This window comes from Agelaius phoeniceus, chromosome 31, assembly GCF_051311805.1.
Source record: "Agelaius phoeniceus isolate bAgePho1 chromosome 31, bAgePho1.hap1, whole genome shotgun sequence".
In the NCBI taxonomy this organism is placed as follows: Eukaryota; Metazoa; Chordata; class Aves; order Passeriformes; family Icteridae; genus Agelaius; species Agelaius phoeniceus.
The window spans coordinates 5,418,419-5,443,632 of record NC_135295.1 but is presented as its reverse complement, the minus strand read 5'-3'; the positions used below and the strand labels follow the sequence as shown (position 1 = coordinate 5,443,632).

General features: G+C 59.3%; 1 protein-coding gene and 1 pseudogene across 1 annotated transcript; both read left to right on the top strand.

The window, feature by feature from the left end:
- Window positions 1-212: 212 nt before the first annotated feature.
- LOC143691871 (Fc receptor-like protein 4) lies at window positions 213-4,567 on the top strand. Its single transcript, XM_077191920.1, is given in 11 exon segments — window positions 213-243; window positions 908-928; window positions 1,017-1,247; window positions 1,469-1,723; window positions 2,686-2,955; window positions 3,045-3,347; window positions 3,431-3,517; window positions 4,069-4,090; window positions 4,312-4,403; window positions 4,406-4,494; window positions 4,496-4,567. Coding segments are annotated over 11 exon segments (1,473 nt in total).
- A 4,882-nt stretch (window positions 4,568-9,449) lies between these two features.
- LOC129133520 (Fc receptor-like protein 3) lies at window positions 9,450-24,504 on the top strand (annotated as a pseudogene).
- Window positions 24,505-25,214: the final 710 nt, after the last annotated feature.

Here is a 25,214-nt window from a genome sequence, read left to right as displayed (position 1 = left end):
GCAACAGCATCCCCCACCATGTCCCCAGGCTGTCCCCACCCTGCCCACAGCCTGTCCCCAGCTTGTGGCCACCCTGCCCCCACCAAGGGCCACCTACGCATGGGGACGGACGTGACCTCGCTTCCTTCCCCTTCATCCCAAGAGCCACCAGCCAGGGGAGCGGTGGCCACAGTAGCGAGTGACAGCCAGTGCACATGGCTGGGGACACCGGGATGGCCGGGAAGGTGGCGCTGCTCCTGTGGGGTGAGTGCCCCAGGCACGGGCCTGACACCCCAGGGATGGGGAGGGGAGGGGGCACAGGGGAGCTGTGGGGACCCCTGAGGTCCCCAATGCCAGCAGTGCCAGTCCATGTTAACCACAGTGGACCTTGGTGTGACTGGGGATGTAGGGTGGCTTTGGGGACAGGATAGGGGGGCAGGAATTTGGGGATGGGGATGTGGGGACAGGAATGTGGGGACTGGCACCTTTGGGTCATGTAACTCTGGGGATAAGGACAAGGGAACTGGGATGCAGGGACAGAAAGTGACAAGAACCATGAGGATGTGGCCATGGGGATGGGATCATGGGGATGGGATCATGAGCTGGTGGGGATGACCTGGGCCAGCATGGGCTGTGTCCGTGGTGTCCTCGTGCCAGGGGTATCCACAGTGTCCCCATGTTCTGCCTCAGCCCAGGGTGGCCTGTTCCCAAGGTGTTTGTGTCACAGGGATGTGGTGCACAGGTGGCTGTGACACAGACATGTCCCCCTACCTCTCCAAATCTTTTTGAGACCACACACACACACTTTCCCACAAGAAATGCTGCCCCCATGGGGACAGTTTTTGGGGACAGCCACCACACCCTGTACCCTGGTGCCTCCTTCCCTGCAGTGCCACCCCCACCCAGCCCTGTCCCTTCTCCCTTCTAGCCCAGACCCTCGGCCTCGCTGGTGAGTCCTCAAGGGATGTCATGGCCCCACCCCACTGTCCCCAGCCCCACACTGGCCCTGGCAGGCTGGTGTCCCCTGTCACCCACAGGTGCCCAGACCACCCAGCTCCTGGTGGAGCCCCCCTGGAGGCCGGCGGTGCTGTGGGACCGGGTGACCCTGACCTGCCAGGGCTCGGGGACCGCCGGTGCCACCACCTGGTACAAGGACGGGCAGCGCTGGGGGCAGCAGGGACGTGACCGCCTCAGTGTCACCAGGAGTGGCACCTACACATGTGGCAGACCCGGCACCAGGCGCAGCCCCCCCGTGACAATCTTAGATGGTGAGGGTGGATTTTCATGATCAGGGTGGCCCCTGAGAGGTCAGGGTGGGCCCCACTCCATGGGTGGCCTCACACCCCTCATGTGGCGAGAGCCTGTGCCCTGCACACAGGGACATCCCAGTGCAGCCCAGTGCACTCCAGAGCACCCAGATGTCCCTGGTGCTATGGGCACCCACCTCAGAATGGCCTCATCAGTAAAATGTGACCTTCCTGTCCCACAGACCCACTGGTGCTGCAGGTGCCAGCGCGGGCACTGCTGGAGGGGGACACAGTGACACTGCGCTGCCGGGGCCGGCAAGAAAACCATCTCAGCAGGGTGCGATTTTACCAGGATGAGAAGGAGCTCAGGGGGTCCCTCAGGGGAACTGAGATGTCCCTGTCCCCCCTGCAGCTGCACCACAGCGGCCGCTACAGCTGTGCAGGCTTGGTGGGGTCCTGGCAGTCCCGGTCAGCACCAGTGACAGTGACAGTGCACGGTGAGCACCCCCAGGGCTGGAACTCCAATATCTTGACAACCCCAAAGCCACTTCCCAGCAGATTCAGAGCCACAGTCCTCACCTCCCCTCTCCTTCCCAGAGCTCTTCTCGGTGCCGGTGCTGGAGGGTCCCCCCACACCCACCGAGGGGTCCCCTCTGACTCTCAGCTGCCTCAGCACCCCCAGCCCCCTGCGGCCCCAAGCCCCCCTCCTGCACGTGTTCTACCGGGACGGGCAGGTGGTGGGGGGCCCACAGGGGTCCCCACAGCTGCTGGTGCCCGCCGTGGGGGTCTCCCACTCAGGGAATTATGGCTGTGAGGTGCACTCCCAGGGTGGGGCCGTGCGGAAGAGCAGCGCCCGGCTCCGCGTCACGGTGCGCAGTGAGTGCAGGGATGGGCACGGGGAGCCCCCACAGCCTCCTTGGGTCCCCCACACTGCCTGGCATCTCCCAGCCCTCCCTGATGCCTGCTCTGGGCTACCCAACCTTTCCTGGATCCCTCCCTGGCTCCCACCATCCTTTCTTGGGTCCCTCCCTGGGACCCCCCCAGCCCCTACATGGGTACCCCCATCCTTCCCTGGCACCGTTTCCATGTCCTGTCATTGCTGCCCCGGGTCCCTCCCCAGGTCCCCCCATTCCTGGCTTGTGTTTCCCTCCATCCCACATTGGGTCCCCTCACACCTCCCTGCCTCCCGTCACCCTTCTCTGAGTTCTCCACACATTCCCCAGATCACACCATCCCTCCCTGGGTCCCCGTACCTGCCATGCTGTTGCCCACATCCCTCTCCAGGTGTTCCCTCCCTGACCCCCCCAGCATCCCTCAGGGTTCCTTTTGAAGCTCTCCCCCCCCCCCCCCCCCCCCCCCCCCGCCATCTCTGCGCCCGCTTTCCATCACTGGAGTTCCCCTGCCCCTCCCTGAACCCCCTGGGTCCCTCACCGTCCCCTGGTGTCCCCCTCTCCTGCAGGGGTCCCGCCCTCGGGGGTGTCCCTGTCAGCGCAGCCCCCCGGGGCACAGGTGGCACTCGGGGACAGCCTAGTGCTGAACTGCTCAGTGACCATGGGGACAGGTCCCCTGTCCTTCTCCTGGCACCGAGAGGGCTCGGGGGCACTGCCTGGCACCAGCCCCCACCTGGAGCTGCGCCACGTTGGGGACAATGACAGCGGCCAGTACCGGTGCCGGGTCAGTGACGGGGACAGCGTGGCCGAGAGTGACCCCCTGAATGTCACCGTCCTGGGTGAGCGGGACCCTCGGGCTGGGGATGAGCCCACCCAGAGCACTCCCATCCCACCCTTCCAGGTGTCAGCCCTGTCTGTGTCCCCACAGTGCCCGTGGCCAATGCCACCATCACCCCCAGTCCCCCATCACACCAGGTGCGTGCAGGTGACCCTGTGACCCTGCGCTGCTCAGTGCAGGTGGGCTCAGCCCCTGTCACCTTCATCTGGCTGCACAACGGGAAGGAGGTGGCTCAGGGTCCCCTCCTGGAGCTCAGGGACATCGATGTGGGACATTCGGGCACCTACCAGTGCATGGCCACCAACCAGCTGGGACAGGACGGGCACCGCGTGTTCCGGGCACTCAGCCCAGAGCTGGCCCTGGAGGTGACACCTGGCTCACCCTGGGTCACAGGTGGGGTCACATAGGGTCACCAGGATGTTCATGACCCCCGTGATGTGTGATGTGTGACCCCAATGTGTCCCCTCTGTCCCCAGCAGTGGCTGTGAATGTCTGCAGGGCCCTCCTGTTCCTGCTCCTGCTCCTGGCTGTCATCGGGGGCTGTCACTGGTGGCACCACCGGGGTGGGTGACAATGGGGGGGATGGGGGTCCTGGAGTGAGGGGGAGCCCTGAGAGTTGAGGCAGAGATTGGCAGCACCCAGGGCCCCTGTGCTGGGGGACACTGAGCCTGCAGTGACCTCAGCTGGGGGTCCTGAGTGATTTGGGGGGAATTTGGAGGGTCTTGCTTGGGCTCCAGGGCCTTCCCTGGGTGGGCTTTGAGGAGCATTGCTGTGGCACTGGGAGCTCGTGGAGCATTTGTGGAGGTCCTGGAGGGATGTGCAGGGATGTTGGGGGATCTTTCTGGTGTCCTATGGGAGTTTGGGGATGCCCATCCCTGCCAGGCTTGGGGTTCTGGGGGCTCAGAGGGTTGGAGGACTGGAGGCACTGCAGTGATGCAGAAATTCCGGGGGGTTCAGTGGTGATCAGAGTCTCCGGAGGGAGTCAGGGATCCATCAGGAATTGGGGCTGCAGTGGGGATTTGGGGGGTCCCATGGGTGGTTGGAGCTGCAAGGTCCCAGGAAAGTTCAGGGGTCCCGGTGTCCCCACGGTCACCCCCTCCTCTTTCGCTTGCAGCTGCCAGGAAGCTCCAGGACAGGTGAGTGGGGGGCTCAGGCTGGGACTCCCCTTTCCCCCTCCCCAGACACCATCCAGACCCCCTCTTATCCCCACAGGATGCCCCCGTGGAGGAGGGGGCTGTGCTCAACACCCACATCAGGGGCACCGAGTGGGCAGAGGGTGAGTACAGGGGGGACAGGGACACGTCACCCACAGGTGTCACCCCCCCAACCACATCCCCACAACCGGTGTCTCTCTCAGGGCCCCCACGGGTGTCCCCCAGCCCTGCCCCACCTCAGGATCCACAAGTGACCAACACGGAGCTGTCGGGACCCCACGAGGGACAGTGGGACCCCTGTGACTACAATGATGGGCTGTGACACTGAGGGCACTGGGGGCATCGATTCCCCTCAGGGGTCTCTTCTTCCTCTTCACAGCACCCCACAGGGCTCCTCATTCCCTCTCCCAGAGCCAGGGGGGCACACAATGTTTTTCCCTCTTACTGTACACAAAATGACACGTTTGATTAAACTGTGTGAGAAACAAGGCTCACTCTTTAAAATTTGTAAATGTTTAATAAGGGATAAAAGGGACAGTAAACAGTGGGCTGGGTGCTTGGCAACTGCCAGAGGCCTACAGTTAACTACAACAATTCTCCTTACATACCTTTTCATTATATTGGATAAATACATACTAAGGAGGGTTATACATATTCAAACACTCTTTCCAGTTTACATGTTCTGGGAATTCTTTTCCTTAGTTTGACCCTTGATTAATTTTCATAAAGTACACACCATACTGTAGATTAAATTTAAATATTTTATATTCTCACAAGTCCCCCCTGTTCTGTGGTTTGACAGTTCTTGATAAATGAAGGGTCAGTGGTAAATTCCTCTTTCATTCTCTTTTTTGATGTTTATTTACTCACTACTTTTCAATGTGTTCTTCTCATACAGATAAGATAATCCACTAGTACATTAAATTAACATTAGTTATTTCACAAAATTATCTGAGCTTTCTCACCATTGTCACTTAGTTACACAAAGAAAGGTATTAGCTACTTCTGCAACAGTAATGTTGCAATACACAGCCCATTGTCTTTACCTTGATACTTTGTGAGTGCCTAAACTAGAATATATTTATTACACTATAAATATATATTTTACACAGGGATTAGGGTAAAAGGCTGACAAAAATTGTAGTGTATCAAAAGCAGTTAAAAAGTGATTACAAACTGTATTATACCAAAATAATTTGGAAAAACCAATATAATAGTGAAAACCAATGACTACATAGTTATTCATAACAGGGAGAAGGTGTATGGAAGGGTGTATTTGATTTCTCCTTAACCTGTTCTGATTTTGTCAGCAATATATTCAATTCATATCTCTAATTCCGAGGCAGTTTTGCCCATGACAGGATTTGATGAGTGATCTCTCCTAGTCCTTGTCTCAATCCAGGAACCTTTCATTCAATTTTCTCTCCCCATCCGGGTGTGGAGGGCAGTGAGAGAGCGGCTGTGGTGGGTGCGGGGCATCCGGGCACTGTCCATGCATGGCAAGGCAGGGAGGAGGAGGAGGGTCCAGGCCAGGTTGTTGAGCAGCTTGGTGTGGGATTGGCAGTAGTTCTGGGGCTCTCCCAGACCCTTGGGGACAGGGACAAAGTGATCAATTGCTGCATTTCCAGACTGGTTCCCTCTCAGCTGCCCCTGCAGGGGCGGTTTCCAGCCAGCCCTGCTCTGAAAACCATCAAAGGCCCTCGCAGAGCCACTGCTTGGGCTCTCTTTGGGTTCTGTGCTTCTTGCAGGGCTGAACAAACCCCAGGCAGGGCCTTTTTCACCCCACAGAATTCTCACCTCTGCAGCAGCTCTAAAGCTGCAAGAATCAAAGCCAAGAGGGCGGAGGGGACCCTCAGGTGCTGGCTGCCACCTGGGGCTGGGCAGAGCAGGGCTGGGCAATGGCCATCCCTGTGCAGTGGGGCTGGGCCATGGTTGGGCCCCACCCTTGGATGGCCAGTGGCTTCAAGGAGCAGGAGTCTGGGAGCTCCTTCCTGCCTGGGGCTCCATTCCCCAGCTGCTCTTGCTGGCTCAGATTCAGCAGGGGACGAGCAAGAATGGAGAAGTCTGGACCCCTCTGGAGCTGTCATCCCCCAGGACAGGACACCCATGTCCAGCCCATGTCCCCCCTGGGACAGGATCCCCCCAGGACAGGAGCCCCCTGGATGTGCCCCCCCAGGACAGAACCTGCCCCCCCTCTCCCCCCCGTGTGACACTCAGCACAAACGGCCTCTTCCTTTTTCTGCAGCAGAGAGAAAGTGAAAGTGTTGGGGAGGGCACAGTTGGACACCCCCATCCCCCACAGCCTCCCCAGCCCTCCCTGCAGACCCCTCACCCCTGCTTCCCCCACCCTGGGCTTTCCCCAACACCTTCCCTGCTCAGGTACCCACCAGGATCATCAGGGCACAAACTGGGGACTTGTGAAATTGAGGGGTAAAATGATGGAAATGGAAATAAAGAGAGGGAAAAGTCCCTGGGGGCTGGGGGGACACAGACCCAGAGCACCTCAGACTCTGTCTGGAGTGACCCCCGGGCTGCCAGCACCTTGTGGGGGCAGGACTGGGCCCTGGGTCACCCCAAAATCTGAGGCACCCAGGGAAGGAGCTGTGAACCACAGGCTCACCAAGCCACTTCCCATCCCCATGACCTCCATTCACCTGGAAATCAAATCATGGGACCCCCATTTCTTGTGTCCCTCCCCTCTGCAACCCCCATCCCAGTACTGACATTCCCCTGGATCTCCATGGCTCAGCACCCTACTCCCAAGGAACCCTCTCCAGTTCATTCCATCCCCTGAAATCCTCCTTTCCCCAGGACCTTGATTCTTCCAGGACCTCCATTCCCACGGGATCCACTATTCCCCCAGCATCCCCATCCCATGACCCAAAATCCCTGGAGCCCACGTTCCCCTGGGACTCCCATCCCTGAGTCCCCCCAGTTCTGGGGACCCCCATTCCCATGGCACCCCCATTCCCAGTAACTCCCCCAGTTCAGGACCGCCATTCCCTGGCACCCCATCCCTGGCTCCCCAAACCCCTGAGCTCCCCACTCGTGGGAACCCCATGTCCCACTTTGTCCACCCAGCCTTGTACCCAGACTGTTTGCACCCTTCCCACAGCTGTCGCCATGGCCACATCCCCTTGATCCTGTGCTTGTGGCCACCCAGCCCCCACCAGAGGCCACCAACACATGAGGACAAGACCTGACCTCACTTGCTTCCCCTTTGGCCAAAGAGCCACCACCGGGGGGACAGGGACAGCCACCCCCAGCGGCGAGTGACAGCCAGTGCACATGGCTGGGGACACCGGGATGGCCGGGAAGGTGGCGCTGCTCCTGTGGGGTGAGTGCCCCGGGCACGGGCCAGACACCCCAGGGATAGGGAGGGGAGGGGGCACAGGGGGGCTGTGGTGTCCTCTGAGGTCCCCAAGGCCATCAGAAACAGTGCATGAGGTCACCGGAGCCATGGGTGGCTGGGGGGGCAGGGGAAGGGGGACAGGAATGTGGGGACAATAACAGGGGGTCAGGGATTCGGGGAGGCAACATGGGGCAGGTGGGGGTGACCTGTGCCAGCACAGGGTGGCTGTGACATCCCCAGTTCAGGGGTGCCCACAGTGTCCCCATGTCTAGCCTGAGCAAGGGGTGGCCGCAGTGTCCCTGTCCCCAAGGGGTCCATGTCACACAATGACACTTTGGGCACATCCCCCACACCCCATGCCCCTGTGCCTCTGTCCCCATGGTTCCACCCCCACCCAGCCCTGTCCCTTCTCTCTTCCAGCCCAGACCCTCGGCCTTGCTGGTGAGTCCTCGGGGGATGCCATGGCCCCACCCCACTGTCCCCAGCCCCACGCTGGCCCTGGCAGGCTGGTGTCCCCTGTCACCCACAGGTGCCCAGACCACCCAGCTCCTCGTGGTGCCCCCCTGGAGACCAGCATTGCTGTGGGAACGGCTGACACTTATCTGTCAGGGCTCGGGGACCGCCGGTGCCACCACCTGGTACAAGGACGGGCAGTGCTGGTGGCAGCAGGGACGTGACCGCCTCATTGTCACCGAGAGTGGCACCTACACGTGTGACAGACCTGGCACCGGGCACAGCCCTACGGTGACAGTCTTACATGGTAAGGGGGGTTTGGATGTCCCCAGCCTGGCACCCACAGGGACCCCGACGGTTCTGGTTGGGCTCCGCTCCATGGGTCACCTCCTGGTGTGACCAGAGCCCATCCCCTCCTCTGGGGACAACCCAGAGCATCCCTGTGCAAGGAGACTTCTCTCTCACAATGGGCGGCTCCTGGTGCCTCCTGGTGCATTCATGACCCTCCTGATGGCCCTGGTGTGACAGGACCCCTCTGTCCCCCAGACTGGCTGGTGCTGCAGGTGCCAGCACGGGCGCTGCTGGAGGGGGACACGGTGACACTGCGCTGCCGGAGCTGGCAGAACAAACCACTCACAGATGTATACTTCTACCACTATGGGAAGAAACTGGAGGGGCTCCATGATGGGACTGAGCTCTCTCTGTCCCCTCTGCAGCTGCACCACAGTGGCCGCTACCACTGCACGGGCTGGGTGGCGTCACAGAGGAGAGATTCAGAGACAGTGACAGTGACAGTGCACAGTGAGTGCAAGGATGCGGACAGGGAAGCCCAACATCCTCTGAGGGTTTCCCCAGCACTGCCTGAATCCTTCATCCCTCCCTTTACTCCTCCCTGGGTCACCCCAAATTTCCCAAGTCCCTCTTGGTTTCCCCCATGACTGCCCAGTTCCCTGTCCAGATCCCTCATCCCTCTCTTTGTCCTCCCCAGCCCTCCCTGGATTCCCCACCCCTTCCAAGGTCCCTGCTCCACCCTCTGGTCTCCCTCCCTTCCCTGGGTCCTCCCGCCCATCTCTGAACCCCAAATCATTCCCTGAGGCTCCTCAGTCTCTCATCTGGTTCCCCATCCCTGCCTGGGTCTCTCCCCCTTTCCACAGGGTCTTGCCATTGTCCCCAGGTCCCAACGTGCCTCCCAGGGTCCCCTTCTGCTCACTGGGATCCTCTCTGCTCCCCTCCAATCCCCTTCTTTCCCCTCCATGTCCTCCACCCCTCCGGGGTCCCCAGTCCCTCACTGTCCCCCTGCAGGGGTCCCGCTCTCGGGGGTGTCCCTGTCAGCAATGCCCCCCAGGGGACAGGTGGCACTCGGGGACAGCCTGGTGCTGAGCTGCACGGTGGCCGTGGGGACAGGTGCCCTGTCCTTATCCTGGCACCGGGAGGGCTCGGGGGCACTGCTGGGCTCCAGCCCCCTGCCTGGAGCTGCACCACATTGGGGACAATGACAGCGGCCAGTACCGGTGCCGGGTCAGCGACGGGGACAGCATGGCCGAGAGTGACCCCATGAATGTCACCGTCCTTGGTGAGCGGGACCCTCGGGCTGGGGATCACCACACCCATGGCACCCTCATCCCACCTTTCTTTGTGCCAGCCCATTCTCTGTCCCCACAGTGCCCGTGGCCAATGCCACCATCACCCCTGGTCCCCCGGCACACCAGGTGCATGCAGGTGACAACGTGACCCTGCACTGCTCGGTGCAGGTGGGCTCAGCCCCTGTCACCTTCACCTGGCTGCACAACAGGCAGGAGGTGGCCCAGGGTCCCCTCCTGGAGCTCAGGGATATCAGTGTGGGACATTGGGGCACCTTCCAGTGCATGGCCACCAACCAGCTGGGACAGGACGGGCACCGCGTGTTCCAGGCACTCAGCCCAGAGGTGGCCCTGGAGGTGACACCTGGCTCACCCTGGGTCACAGGTGGGGTCACACAGGGTCACCAGGGAGTGCAGGACCCCTGGGGGGATGGGTGACCCTGATGTGTCCCCCTCTGTTTCTTACAGTGGCTGCAGGGGTCGGTGGGGCCCTTTTGTTCCTGCTCCTGCTCGTGGGTGTCATTGTGGCCTGGCACTGGTGGCACTGTGTGGGTGGGTGACAATGGGGGGACGGGGGTCATGGAGAGAGTTGGGAAGGGCCCCACAGAAGGGGGGCCATAGGGCAGCACCCACAGCCCCTGACTTGGGAGGGGCTGAGCCCCCAGTGTCCATGGCTCCGAGCCCTGGGAGCTGTTGGAGGGTCCTGCAGGGATGTTGGGGGTTCTATCAGGGGTTCCCCTCCCTGCCAGGCTCAGGGTTCTGGGGGCTCAGGCTGCTGGTGCAAGTGGGGGCGCATCAGGGATACTGGGGGGGCCTGGGGAGGATTGTGTGTCTGGTGGTGGTTCAGCATTCCCAAGGGTGGATGGGGGCCCCTGGGTCTCCAAGTCACCCCCCAGTTTTCCTTTGCAGATACCAGGAAGCACCAGGAAAGGTGGGTGCAGGCTCCAGCCATGATACACCTTTTACCCAAACCCCCAGCACCTCCCATCCCCTTCCACACACCCCCTTATTCCCACAGGGCTCCCCAAGACCCCCTGGCACCCTCAGTGGAGGATCCTCAGGCGACATACATGGAGCTGCAAAGGCAACCGTGGGAGCCCAGTGACATCTATGACAATCTACACCAAAAGTTGTGATGCTCTGGGAAGTGGGAGGCACTGGGTGACACTGGGGGTGCTCCCTCCATGGCTCCTGTGGTTGCCCATCCTTCCAAGGGAGGTGGTCATGGGTCAGGGGGAGGCTACACAGGGCACCCTGTGCTCCCCATTCCCCCTCCCACTACCCCTGTCCCATCCCACTGTAAAAGGGGGATTTGGGGAGGATTCTTGCTGAAAGGTTTCTCGGATGAAAATGAAGCACAAACATGGAAATATTATATCTGAGAACTGTTTATTGATAAAGGAGGGTAAGGGTTCTTACCAAAGGGGCAGAGAAGGGAGCAGAAAGGGAAAAGGACAGAGAGAGAAACAGAAGACAGGGACAGCGTTAGCACAAGAAGCCCGGGCGCTCTGTGGGCATCAGCTCGGCAGATGGAGTGTGTGTGTTGCAAGCCAGGGCGAGCCCACATGGCTTTTGTGAGTGGCTGAGCGTGATTTCCAAGGACGGCCCCTGCGTGTCTCTGGCATTGCAAGCGATGGCTGCAGGGGCTGCTGCGGGCTGGCTGCGGGCTGGTGCTGGGCACTGGTGGCTCTGGGCTGGCTGCCGCGGGCTGGGGCTGCCGTGGGCAGGTGCAGCAGGCTCGGGGCTGTGGGCAGCGTGGGAAACGCGGCAGAGGCGACGGGTGGGTGCAGGCAGCATCCGCTCCATCGGGGAAGCAATGAAGGAACGTCCAGGAGGAGCAGGAATGAGCTGCCTCGGGGAAGCAGCGAAGCAGGGAAGAACGGGTGCGGACAGGGAAGAAGGACCACCAGGAGGAAAAGGTGAGGAGGGGGAGTATCGTGATATTTTTGCCTGACAACTGGGAGGAGTGATGCATCTGACTCCATCTTTTCAGAAGGCTAATTGTTTACTTTATTATACTCTATTATTCTATGCCATATTACATTACATCTAAACTGAATCTGCCAAGCACTCAACTGCCCTCCACTGCACACAATCTCATGACTGTCAGCCAACAGTCCCCACACACACACACACCTGGATTCAATTGGTCAGTGAATCAAAACACTCACACCAGAATCCAATTACCAATTCCCTTCAGGTAAACAATCTTCCACAATGCATTCCACTTGTGAAAATCACAGGAGCAGTAACTGAGATAAGAACTCTTTGGATCATTCTTTGCTTCTCTCACTGCTTCTCCCAGGTTCAGAGAATGTCAATCCCACAGGGGAGGAGGGCCAAGCTGACCCTCTGAGCAAGCCCCTGATCCCTCCAAGAAACCCAAAGCAAAACGCTCCTGTTGTGTCACAGTTTGCTGCTTTGATTTGCAAAGGCTCCTCCCACAGCCCGATTTCCTGGGCATTTTTTCACAGACATTTTTCCCGGGCATCTGTCCCACCAGCCAGTGTGGGTCACTCACAGCCAGATCACTGAAGCTTTCTCTCCCCTGATTCTCTTTTGTGTGATGCCTTGCCAGGGACAGGGTTCCCAGCACATGGACAACCACAGAGTAATTAATCAGTCATGTGTAGCATATGTTAAGACATAAATCAAATTCAGATTTGTTCCTCTTAACCCCAGTGTGCTTAGTGGCTCTGCAATCCCCCTCCCAGTGCTCCCACTAAGGTGGCTTACTGGTGGCCGTCCCAGTTCCAAAGGGGTGCAGGACCTGGTTCCCTGCTCCTGGGATAAAAATCCAACTATTTTGTTAAACAGGCAGAAATGGTGTTTCTTTGTTCTGCTCTGTCAAGGAAGCTGAACAAGGTGGGAACCTCCATTGGAATGGAAAATACAACCCCCCTCACTCTGAATTATTGTAACATTGAAATTACGGGGCTTTTAGGCAAAGATGTGGGAACAGGAATAAGAGTTCTTTACTGGTATGTACTGTGAGAAACAAGTTAATGGAAGTTGACTTTTGCTGGATATTATATGAATTGATATTACATTATTGATGATATTGTTGATTAAATATTGTGATGTTTTTAGTGTTGGGACAGTGATGTGTATTGTGGAGTGGCTGATGTTGTTGGGGTGTCCATTTAAGACTCGGGCCCAGCCGGGGCCCAGCCATGGCCCAGCCCCACTGCACAGGGATGGCCATTGCCCAGCCCTGCTCTGCCCAGCCCCAGGTGGCAGCCAGCACCTGAGGATCTCCCCTGCCCCCTTGGCTTTGATTCTGGCAGCTTTAGAGCTGCTGCAGAGGTGAGAATTCTGTGGGTGGAAAAAGGCCCTGCCTGTGGTTTGCTCAGCCCTGCAAGAAGCACAAACCCCAAAGGGGGCCCAAGCAGTGGCTCTGTGAGGACCTTTGATGGTTTTCAGAGCAGGGCTGGCTGGAAACTGCCCCTGCAGGGGTAGCTGAGAGGGAACCAGTCCAGAAATGCAGCAATTGATCATTTTGTCCCTCTTGGCAAGGGACTGAGGGAGCCCCAGAACTACTGCAAAGACAACAACTCTCTGCTTAACAAGCTGAAGTGGGCCTTCATTCTTAAACAAAACCTGCGGCCTTCTGAAACCTGATGGAAAGAATGTTTGGCCGCAGGCTGTGGTCATCAGATAAGAGAGAAAAGTGTGGCAATATCGAGCAGGAGCTCTGGCCATTGTGGGGAGTGACCCTGTCTGGATTCCAGGTGTCCCCAAAGCTGCTCCATCCCTGCCCTCCTCACCTGAGTGAAAGGCTGGGGGTTTGCAGGAATTGTGGTTTAAAGCCACCAGAGGTGCTGCTGTGGACCCGAGACCTGCCTGGGGTCAGGCTCTGCCTTCCTTCCATTCGGGATCATGGAGAGCGGTCACGGGTGTTGTGCAGGGCATGTGCCTGGCCCCGGGACACTGCTACGCTGCCAGTGGGCACTGGGATCCAACCTGCTGCCTTGGCGGCTTCTGCCCGCTGCCGGTGGTGGTGCCAGGACCGATTGGTTGCCGTGAGTTTGCAAAAGGAGCGATTTGCCCTCCTGCCTCCCGGCCGAGGCCGCCATGGCCCCTGAGGGGATGGAGCTGGAGCGGGGCGCCCCCTGCTGGCCGGGAGTGCTCCCTGCAGCGCCCCCTGCTGGCCGCGGTTATAACTGCCACAAAAACCAACAGCGCTGAGCGGGAGGGAAAGTTCTGGGTTTCTGTTGTTTGTTCTCTTCTGCTTTATAAATTTCCTACTACAGAGCTATTATTCCTTTTCCCACATTTTGGCCTGCAAGCCTCATCATTTTTCAAATTTAAAAAATTTTAGACATGGGTCTTCTTTCCATTCCGAGAAAATTCCCTCTTTCCTTGACAGAGATTTCTCATTTAAATGAAAGCCTTGACCCACCCCTGCCAAACACAGCTGTTCCAAAATGTCTCCGTTCATCAAATTTTCCTGTCTCTGACAACCCGCCCTGTACCATGGCTTGATCCCGACTACCCTGGCAATAGGGGAGACTCCAGAACGCCCCTTGGGCCTTTGTGAGATCATCGTGAGGGGAACACAGCAGAGGAGAGGTTAGGGACCGGGAACAAGAGAATCCAGAGCCTCCTGAAGGCTGCTTTGGCCACCAGAGCAAGCAAGGTCCAGGGCCCTACCAGTTCCTCTGGTGGAGAAACGTGCTGAGGGAAACATCTGGGGTTTGTTCCTCGGTGTGGCTTTCCCTGGAAATCGGTCCTTGCGTGACCATTTGGACTCTAAGCCTTGTTGCGGTTGCTGTTGGTTTCATTCTCTCTCGTTGCTGTTTCAGCAAATTGTTCTTCTCTAAGCTCTTTGGCATCTTTGTGCCCCCACGGGGAGCAGGAGGGGCAGTTTTTAGTGGCAGCACAGACATGAGAGGGTGCCCATGGGTGGGGACCCCCAGTGCCCGCAGTTCCCCCAGTGTCACAGCACATTCCCATAGATGTCACCGGGTTCCCGCAGTCGCCCCTGGAGTCCCCGCAGCTCCACGTTGGTCACCTGGGGATGCTGGAGGGTGGTGGCACGGGGGGACGCTGCGAGAGACACGGGCTGTGGGATCTGGGTGGGGTGACACTGGTGGGTGACGTGTCCCTCTGCGTGTGTCCCCCCCGTACTCACCCCCTGCCCTCTTGGTGACCACGACGTGGGTGTACAGCACCTCCCCCTCCTCTGGGGGAGCCGGGGGATCCAGGGGGGCCCTGAGGGAATAAAAGGGATGTGGGGGAGGGAATGGGAGGTCTTGGGGGTTGTGGTAAAAGGGGAGAGTGTGGTTTGAGCCCCCCACTCACCGTTCTTGCTGCTTCCTGGCAGCTTCAAAGCAAAGAGGGGAGGGGTGACTGTGGGGGTTCCCTGGGCTCTGACCCCTCTCAGGATTGCTGAACCCCCACAGGACCCTCAATTTTCCTCAGGACCCCCAAACATCTCTGGAGCTCCCAGAATCCATGAACCTCCCCAGTGCCCCCTACCAACTCAGCCTCAATATCCAAAGCCCAGCAGGGATAGAGAGCCCCCAATTACCCCCAGGGCCCCTGAAAGAACCCCCAACATCCCTGCAGGACCCTCCAGCACCTCCCCAAACCCCATCAGTACCCCCAGCAAAGGTCACAAATATGGGGCTGTGCGTGCTGCCCTATTGCTCCCCAACTTTGGGGGTCTCTACAGCTCCCTGGGACCCCTGTCCCCCCATTGTCACCCACCCAGGTGCTGCCACGGGTGCCAGGCTACAATGACACCCACGAGCAGGACTAGGAACAAAAGGGCCCCACCGACCCTTGTGGCCACTGCAAGTAACAGAGGGGGACACATCAGGGTTACCCTGAACCCTGAGTGTCCTGCACTCCCTGATGACCCCGTGTGGCCCCACCTTTGTTGCAGTGTCACAGCCATGACCAGCTCAGGGCTGGGTGCCTGGAACACGCAGTGCAGGTCCAGCTGGTTGTTGGCCACACACCGGTAGGTGCCCAAATGTCCCACATTGATGTCCCTGAGCTCCAGGAGGGGACCCCTGGCCACCTCCTGCCCGTTGTGCAACCAGGTGAAGGTGAGAGGGGCTGAGCCCACCTGCACCGAGCAGCGCAGTGTCACCGTGTCCCCCTCCAGCAGCGCCTGCGCAGGCACCTGCAGCACCAGCCAGTCTGGGGGACAGAGGGATCCTGTCACATCCCATGGCACCAAGACCTCCCCACTGGGTCACACCCAGTGCACCAGGGGTTCCCAATGCCAACACTGGGATCCCCCCAGTCTGGGATGCTCTGGAATGTCCCCAGAGCAGGGGATGGGCTCTGGTCACACAGGAGGTGACCCATGGAGCAGAGCCCACCCAGAGCCCTTGGGGTCCCTGTGGGTGCCAGGCTGGGGACACCCAAACCTCCCTAACCATATAAGACAGTCACAGGGGGGCTGAACCTGGTGCCGGGTCTGTCACACTCACAGGTGCCACTCTCGGTGAAAGTGAAATGGTCAGGTCCCTGATGCCCCCATCGCTTCCTGTCCTTGTACCAGGTCGTGGCACCAGCGGTCCCCAAACCCTGGCAGGTCAGTGTCACCTGGTCCCACAGCATCACAGGTCTCCAGGGGGGCTCCACGAGGAGCTGGGTGGTCTGGGCACCTGTGGGTGACAGGGGACACCAGCCTGCCAGGGCCAGTGTGGGGCTGGGGACAGTGGGGTGGGGCCATGGCATCCCCTGAGGACTCACCAGCGAGGCCAAGGGTCTGGGCTGGAAGGGAGAAGGGACAGGGCTGGGTGGGGGTGGCATTGCAGGGACAGAGGCTCATGGGTCACGGGGTGTGGGGGCTGTCCCCAAAGTGTCCCCATGGGGACAGCCGTTCTTGTGAGAAAGTGTGTGGGGGTGGCCCCCAAAAGATTTGGCAAAGCAGGGGCAGATTTCTGTGTCACAGCCACCTGTGCACCACATCTGTGTGGCACAGATACCTTGGGAACAGGAACGTGTCCCCTTCTGTCCCTGCATCCCAGTTCCCTTGTCCCCAACCCTATCCCCACAGCTACCGGAGCCCAAAGGTGCCAGACCCCACATTCCTGTCCCCACATCCCCATCCCCAAATTCTGGCCCCCTGTTCTTGTCCCCAAAGTCACCCTACATCCCCAGTCCAACCAATGTCCACTGTGGCTAACACGGACTGGCACTGCTGGCACTTGGGACCTCATGGGACCCCGCAGCCCCCCTTTGCTCCCTCCCCTCCTCATCCCCAGGCTTTCAGGCCCATGCCCAGGGCACTCACCCCACAGGAACAGCATCACCATCCCAGCCATCCCGGTGTTGCCAGCCATGTGGACTGGTGTGAGAGTCTGTCTGAAATATCCCTCATCTGCCTCATGATCATCATTGGGGCCCACTGAAGAAAAGACCCCCCTGTCTAGCCCTGTAGGAGAAAGTCATATGCCAGCCAGGCCCCGACAGCTGAGAGCATTGTCAAAGTTTTGTTTTCACAGGTGTATTTACTATATGCTACACTGAGCTCAACAAGAAGAAAGAAGGACATTCTGACCTTTTGCAACAATAGCTGTGGGATTTTTCTCTTGGCCTGGCTGAACTTCTCCTGAGTTCTGGCTGGTCCTCCTAAGAAGACCCCTCTGGCTCGTTTGCAATCACCGTGACAGACAAACTGAAATGTAAGAAGCCTCTTCAGCAGAGAAAAACCCAGACATGAAACCCCTATGTGAGAAGGCCCCCCTCTCATACTTTCCAAGGCCTGGGACTGAAACCCCCAACCCCGGGGAGGAGTGCGGGGGGAGGCAAGCTGACCAAAGCAAGATGGATGTTGCAGGTGGGAGCATTGGACCACGAAGACAATGGCTCTCACCCACTGCAGAGAATATGGACTGTGTGTACCCTTTCCAAATACCATTCTTTTCCCCGAGGATAGAATAGACTACCTTTGATTCGGTTTCCAGATCTATTCCCCTCCCCCCATCAAAAAAGGGTATTATTAGAGTGCAGATGGGCTGCACCCCTGAGATCTCCCTGGACGTGACCTGGTGAACTCCATCGGCTGGACACAAAAGGACACCGCAGTACTACGTTTGGTAGCTACATACCTTTTTCTTTTTCCTCCCTCTTTTCCCTTTTATTTTTCCCTTGCCCCCAATTCCTCCCGAAGTAATTTTCACTGTGGTTATTTCAATAAAGGTGATTTGTTTTGATTATCACTGCAAACCCCCTTCGACCGTGTTGGTTCTTCTTGCACTCTGAGATCACAAACCATCACGAAACCCATCCATGAGGACGGCTTGTGACAACTGGCTGTCACTCACTGCTGTGGCCACCGCTCCCCTGGCTGGCGGCTCTTCGGATGAAGGGCAAGGAAGCGAGGTCACATCTTGTCCCAACATGGAGGTGGCCCTTGGTGGGGGCAGGATGGCCACAAGATGGGCACAGGCTGGGGACATGGTGGGACAGCCTGGGGACATGGTGGGGGATGGTCTTGCCAGGACTGGGGGGCTCAGGGGATGTGGGGAACCAAGGATGGGTGTCCAGCAGAATGGGGGTGCAGGGGAATTGGGGTCTCCATGCCTGGGGGCATTCAGGGATGGGGGTGCTGTGGGAACATGGTCCCCAGGGATTTGGGGTCATGGTGTGTGGGTGCCAGAGCTGAGGGTGCAGGGGGAAAAAGGGGACCCTCGGGAATAGGGGTTCCAGGGAAGAAGCAGCCCATGGGATGGGATCAAGGCAATGGTGGGGCTGGGCAATGTCAGTCCTGGCATGGGGGTCCCCAGGGAGGAGAGACCAAGGCAATGGGGGTCCCATGGTTGGGTTCCCAGGGGAATGGGGGTGCCAGGGATGGGCAGTGGCTGGGTGGGCACGGGGGTCACAGCTCCTTCCTGGGGTGCCTCAGATTTTGGGGTGACTCAGAGCCCAGCACAGTCCCCACCCTGGGGCACCCCATGGCTCTCCTGGGAGTCTCTGTGTCCCTGCCCCACTCACCCCTGGGTCAGGTCCCCCCATTTCCTGGCTCAGCCATCCCAGGCAACACTTGATGCCCAATTGGTTCAGACAAAATTACACATCCATAGAATAAAAGCAAAAATCTTTCCCACACCGTTATTTTCCTAATAAAGAACAAACTCAGCAAAAATCAAACTGGCAAGGTATAAAATGCTCTGGTTTGTAGAATCCTTATAACGCTTTCTGTCCCAACAAGTCCCTCACAATAAAAACACAAACAAATCACAAAGAAATGAGACTTTTTGGCTCCCTTTAGGAGCCCCTTGGTGCATCCCACAGCAGCGTTTGCTTGTGGATAACACAGAGGGTGGAATCTCCCTGAGTGTCCAACAGCTCCATGGGATTGTTCCCTGCCTGCTGGGCAGCACCCCAGCCCCTAAGGAAACCTTTTCTTGGACCATATTTAGGAACTCTTCCGATTTTCCTCGTTCCCACCCTGAAAATTGATTGATTTCCCATGGAGGAAGGGGAGAAGCTCTGTCCATGCTTGGGACAGTGCACAGGAATCTGTGGAAATGCCCCTGTGTGCCTCAGGGTCTGATTCCCTGGTAAATCCACTCCAGCCTGCCCTGAATTCCCCTGCCTGGGCACTCCCTGCTGATGCTGTGACACCCCTGTTCCCCAGCCCCTCGTGTGCAGCCCCTGCTCAATATTTCCACACTTTTCCCTCTCTTCTGGTGTGCACATCCAGAACCCAAACATTCTTTCCATGAGGTTCCAAAGGGCAGGAGGTTATGTTCAAGAAGGAGGGTCCAGGTCAGGTTGTTGAGCAGATTGGTGTGGGATTTGCAGTTGTTTTGTGGTATTCTCAGTCCCTTGGGGACAGGAACAAATAATCAGTTGCTGCATTTCCGGACTGGTTCCCCCACAGCTGAACCTGCAGGGGCAGTTTCCAGCCAGCCCTGCTCTGAAAACCATCAAAGGCCCTCCCAGAGCCACTGCTTGGGCTCCCTTTGGGTTTGTGCTTCTTGCAGGGCTGAGCAAACCACAGACAGGGCCTTTTTCACCCTCAGAATTCTCACCTCTGCAGCAGCTCTAAAGCTGCCAGAATCAAAGCCAAGGGGGCAGGGGGGACCCTCAGGTGCTGGCTGTCACCTGGGGCTGGGCAGAGCAGGGCTGGGCAATGGCCATCCCTGTGCAGTGGGGCTGGGCCATGGCTGGGCCCCAGCCTTGCATTGACAGGGGTCCCCAGGATGTGCCACCCCTGGGACAGGCGCCTGGCCAGGAATGTGCAGGGACATTTCTGGAACTGCCACCCCCTGGGACAGGACCCCCCATGACAGGATGTGTCACCCCCTGGGACAGGATCCCCCCAGGACAGGAGCCTCTGGATGTGCCCCCCCAGGACAGAACCCCCCCCCCCCTTTCCCATCTGACTCTCAGCACAAACGGCCTCTTCCTTCTTGTCCAGGAAAAGGAAAGTGAAAGTGTTGAGGGGGCACAGCCCAACACCTCCATCCCCCACAGCCTTCCCACCCTTCCCTGCACCCCCTGCTCCCCATTTTTCTCCTCCCCTGGCTCCCCCCAATCCATTCCTTGCTCAGGTGCTCTCCGGGATTGCTGACCCAGGAACGGGGGCAGAGGGCACCTGGCACAAAAGTGAGGAAAATAAGGAAAAAAGAGAAATAAAGAGAGGAAAAAGTCAAGGGCAGGGGAGGGCACAGAGGCAGAGCTACCCAGGACCCCCATGTGATGCCTGCACAGGAAATGAGCACCCCAGGGGGGGTAGTGCTGGGCCCTGGGTCACACCAAAATCTGAGGCACCCAGGGAAGGAGCTGTGATCCCTGTGTCCATCAAGCCACTGCCCATCCCTGGCACCTCCGTTCCCCTGGGATCCCAACCATGTAACCCCCATTCCATATGTCCCACCTTGCCTGGGAGCCCCATCCCTGTACTGACATTCCCCACGATCTCCATGGCCCAGGAACCCATTCCCAAGGAACCCTGTCCTGTTCATTCCAAGCCCTGAAATCTCCCATCCCCCAGGACCTTCATCCTCTCAGCTCCCCCATTCTCCCATCATCCACATCCAAAGAACCCCCATCCCATGACTTCAAATCCCTGGAGCTCACGTTCCATTAGGATTCCTATCCCTGAGTCTCCCCAGCCCTGGGATCCATATTTCCATGCCCCCCACCCCAATCCTAGGTGACTCCACCTCTTCAGGACCCCCATTGTTCAGGGACCCCATCCCTGGGACCCCCCATTCTCCTGGACACCTATCCCTGGCTCCCCAAACCCATTGAGCCCCTCCCTCCTGGGAACTCCATGTCCCACCTTGTCCCACTCAGCCTTGTCCCCAGCCTGTCCCCAGCTTGTGGCCACCCAGCCCCCACCAAGGGCCACCTACGCATGGGGACAGACGTGACCTCGCTTCCTTCCCCTTCATCCGAAGAGCCGCCAGCCAGGGGAGGAGTGGCCACAGCAGCGAGTGACAGCCAGTGCACATGGCTGGGGACACCTGGATGGCCGGGAAGGTGGCGCTGCTCCTGTGGGGTGAGTGCCCCGGGCACGGGCCTGACACCCAGGGGATGGGGAGGGGAGGGGGCACAGGGGGGCTGCAGGGTCCCCTGAGGTCTCCAATGCAAGCAGAGCCAGAGCATGAGGTCACCAGAGCCATGGGGTGGCTGTGGGGATAGAGGAAGGGGGACAGGAATGTACTGCTGTCCCCTACGGGGACAGTTTGGGGACATCTCCCACACCCTGTGCTCCCGGTGCCTCTGTCCCCATGGTGCCACCCCCACCCAGCCCTGTCCCTTCTCCCTTCCAGCCCAGACCCTCGGCCTCACTGGTGAGTCCTCGGGGGATGCCATGGCCCCACCCCACTGTCCCCAGCCCCATGCTGGCCCTGGCAGGCTGGTGTCCCCTGTCACCCACAGGTGCCCAGACCACCCAGCTCCTGGTGGTGCCCCCCTAGAGGCCGGCGGTGCTGTGGGACCGGGTGACACTGACCTGCCAGGGCTTGGGGACTGCCGGTGCCACAACTTGGTACAAGGATGGGCAGCACTGGGGGCAGCAGGGACTCGACCACCTGAGTGTCACTGAGAGTGGCACCTACACGTGTGACAGACCTGGCACTGGGCACAGCCCCCCCGTTAGGGTCTTAGATGGTGAGTGGGGATCTTAAATCATCTGGGTGGCCGCTGATAGATCTGGGTGAGCTCCACTCTGTGGGTGGCCTCACACCCCTTGTGTGGTGCCCTGCACACAGGAACATCCCAGTTCATCCCAGTGCACCCACATGTCCCCAGTGCCATGGGGACCCTCCTTGCACCTGTCTCAAGCCTCTCAGTGAGATGGGACCCTCCTGTCCCACAGATGAGCTGGTGCTGCAGGTGCCAGCACGGGCACTGCTGGAGGGGGACACAGTGACACTGCGCTGCCGGGGCCGGCAGGACAACCCGGACACCAGGGTGCGATTTTACCAGGAGGAGAAGGATCTGTGGGGGTCCCTCAGGGGAACCGAGCTGTCCCTGTCCCCTCTGCAGCTGCACCACAGCGGTCACTACAGCTGCAGTGGCTTGGTGAGGGCCTTTCATTCACGGTCAGCAGCAGTGACAGTGACAGTGCACGGTGAGCACCCCCACAGTTGGAATTCTCATCTCCTGACACCTCCAAAGCCCCTTCAAGGCAGACTCAGAGTCACAGTCCTCACCTCCCCTCTCCTTCCCTGAGCTCTTCTCGGTGCTGGTGCTGGAGGGTTGCCCCAAGCCCACCCAGGGGTCCCCCTGACTCTCAGCTGCCTCAGCACCCCCAGCCCCCTGAGGCCCCGAGCCCCCCTCCTGCACGTGTTCTACCAGGACGGGCAGGTGGTGGGGGGCCTGCAGGGGTCCCTGCAGCTGCTGGTGCCTGCCCTGGGGGTCTCCCACTCGGGGAATTACAGCTGCCAGGTGCGCTCTGAAGGGGGGTCGTGCTGAAGAGCAGAGCCCGGCTCCCTGTCACGGTGCACAGTGAGTGTGGGGATGGGCACGGGGAGCCCTCATGGTCTGCTCGGGTCCCCCATCACTGTCTGGGGACCTCCATCAGTGCCAGGAGACCCCATCCCTCACTGGGTCCCTTCACCCCTCCCGAGGCCCCCTCCCCCCTCTCTGAATTCCAATCCATTCCCCAGCTCTCACCATCCCCTCCCTTGGGTCCCTGTACCCTCCCTGGTGTCAGCCCCCTCCCTCACCAGGTGTCCCTTCCCTGACCCCCCATCCTTCCTTGGAGTCCCTTTCAAGACCCCCCAGTCTCTTCGCCCCCTCTCCCTCACTGGGATTCCTCTTCCCCTCCCTTACCCCCCAGGTCCCTCACTGTCCCCTTCTGTCACCCCCTCCCACAGGGGTCCCGCTCTCGGGGGTGTCCCTGTCAGCACAGCCCCCTAGGGGACAGGTGGCACTCGGGGACCGCCTGGTGCTGAGCTGCACAGTGGCCACAGGGACAGGTCCCCTGTCCTTCTCCTGGCACCGGAAGGGCTCAGGGGCACTGCTGGGCACCAGCCCCCACCTGGAGCTGCACCACGTTGGGGACAATGACAGCGGCCAGTACCGGTGCCGGGTCAGCAATGGGGACAGCGTGGCCGAGAGTGACCCCCTGAATGTCACCGTCCTGAGTGAGCGGGACCCTCGGGCTGGGGGTGACCCAACCGCAGCACCCCCATCCCACCTCACCCAGTGCCAGCCTTCTTTATGTCCCCACAGTGCCTGTGGCCAATGCCACCATCATCCCCAGTCCCCCATCACACCAGGTGCGTGCAGGTGACCCTGTGACCCTGCGCTGCTCAGTGCAGGTGGGCTCAGCCCCTGTCACCTTCATCTGGCTGCACAACGGGAAGGAGGTGGCTCAGGGTCCCCTCCTGGAGCTCAGGGACATCGATGTGGGACATTCGGGCACCTACCAGTGCATGGCCACCAACCAGCTGGGACAGGACGGGCACCGCGTGTTCCAGGCACTCAGCCCTGAGCTGGCCCTGGAGGCGACAGCGTGGGACACAGAGAAACACAGGGTCACAGGTGGAGTCACACAGGGTTACTCGGGCATGCAAGACCCCGGGGGTGATGGGTGACCCTGATGTGTCCCCCTCTGTTTCTTGCAGTGGCTGCAGGGGTCAGTGGGGCTCTTTTGTTCCTGCTCCTGCTCGTGGGTGTCATTGTTGCCTGGCACCGGTGGCACCGCCTGGGTGGGTGACAATGGGGGACGGGGGTCCCAGGGAGCTGTAGAGGCCCCCAGAGTTGGGGAGCGATAGGGCAGCACCCACAGCCCCAGAAATGTGTCTTTGGCTGGGAGTCCTGTAGGATTTGGGCAGTTGCTGTATGGTCCTGCAGGGATGTTGAGGGTTCTTTCAGGGGCCCTGGGGGTATTTGGGTGGTCTTTGTCCCAGCTGGGTTTGGGTGTTTGAGGCTGACTTGGTTGGGACCACTGGAGAGGTTCACAGATTCTGGGGGGTTTCAGGGACGCTTGGGCATCCCATGGGGGTTCAGCAATCCTGAAAGGGGTCAGGGCCCTGTGACCCCCACAGTGACTCCTCCTCTCTTTCTTTTGCAGCTGCCAGGAAGCAGCAGGAAAGGTGAGTGGGGGGCTCAAACCACACTCTCCCCTTTTACCCGAACGCCCCAAGACCTCCCATTTCCTCCCCCATATCCCCTTTTTTGCCTCAGGGCCCCCCCGGATCCCCCGGCCCCCCCAGAGGAGGGGGAGGTGCTGTACACCCACGTCGTGGTCACCAAGAGGGCAGGGGGTGAGTACGGGGGGGACACACGCAGAGGGACACGTCACCCACCAGTGTCACCCCACCCAGATCCCACAGCCCGTGTCTCTCGCAGCGTCCCCCCATGCCACCACCCTCCAGCATCCCCAGGTGACCAACGTGGAGCTGCGGGGACCCCAGGGGCGACCGCGGGAACCCGGTGACATCTACGGGAATGTGCTGTTACACTGGGGGGAACTGGGGGCACTGGGGGTCCCCACCCATGGGCACCAACTCGTGTCTGTGCTGCCACTAAAAACTGCCCCTCCTGCTCCCCGTGTGGGCACAAAGATGCCAAAGGGCTGAGAGAAGAACAATTTCCTGAAACTGCAATGAGAGAGAATAAAACCAACAGAAACAGCAACAAGGTGCAGAGTCCAAAGGATCAGAAAACGAATGATTTCCTGGGAAAGCCCCCAAAATAGAGGCAAATCCCAGATGATTGCCCCAGCACATTTTCTCCACTAGGGGAACCTGGCAGGGCCCTGGACCTTCCTTGTTCTGAAGTGGCCTTCAGGTGGCTCTGGATTCTCTGTCCCAAACCCCTCCTCTGTTGTGTTCCCCACACCATGATGTCACAAAGGCCCTGGGGGGGTTCCAGAGCCTCTCCCTGTCCCAGGGCAGTCAGGATCAGGCCATGGCACAGGGTGGGGTGTCAGAGACAGGAAAAGTTTGATGTCTGGAGACATTTTGGAACACCTCCATGTGGCAGGGGTGGGTCAGGCCTTGCTTTTGGTGAGACAGGGCCCCGTCTGTCAATCAGTCTGTCAGCCTTGGCACATTGGGGACAGCGTGACACTCTGCCAAAGCCAGCTCCTGAGTGTCCACATGACCAGAAGTGCCAGCTGGGGAGAGGGCCCTTGGTGGCCCTAATGGCTCAAAAGGCAGACCATGAGGTGGCCAACTCCCTGACCGTGTCTGCTCTTGGGTTGTCTGTCTCATCCACGCTGGAACCCAGGAGTTGGCAACTCATTTAAATGAGAAATATTTGCCTTGGAAAGTGGGAACATTCCTGG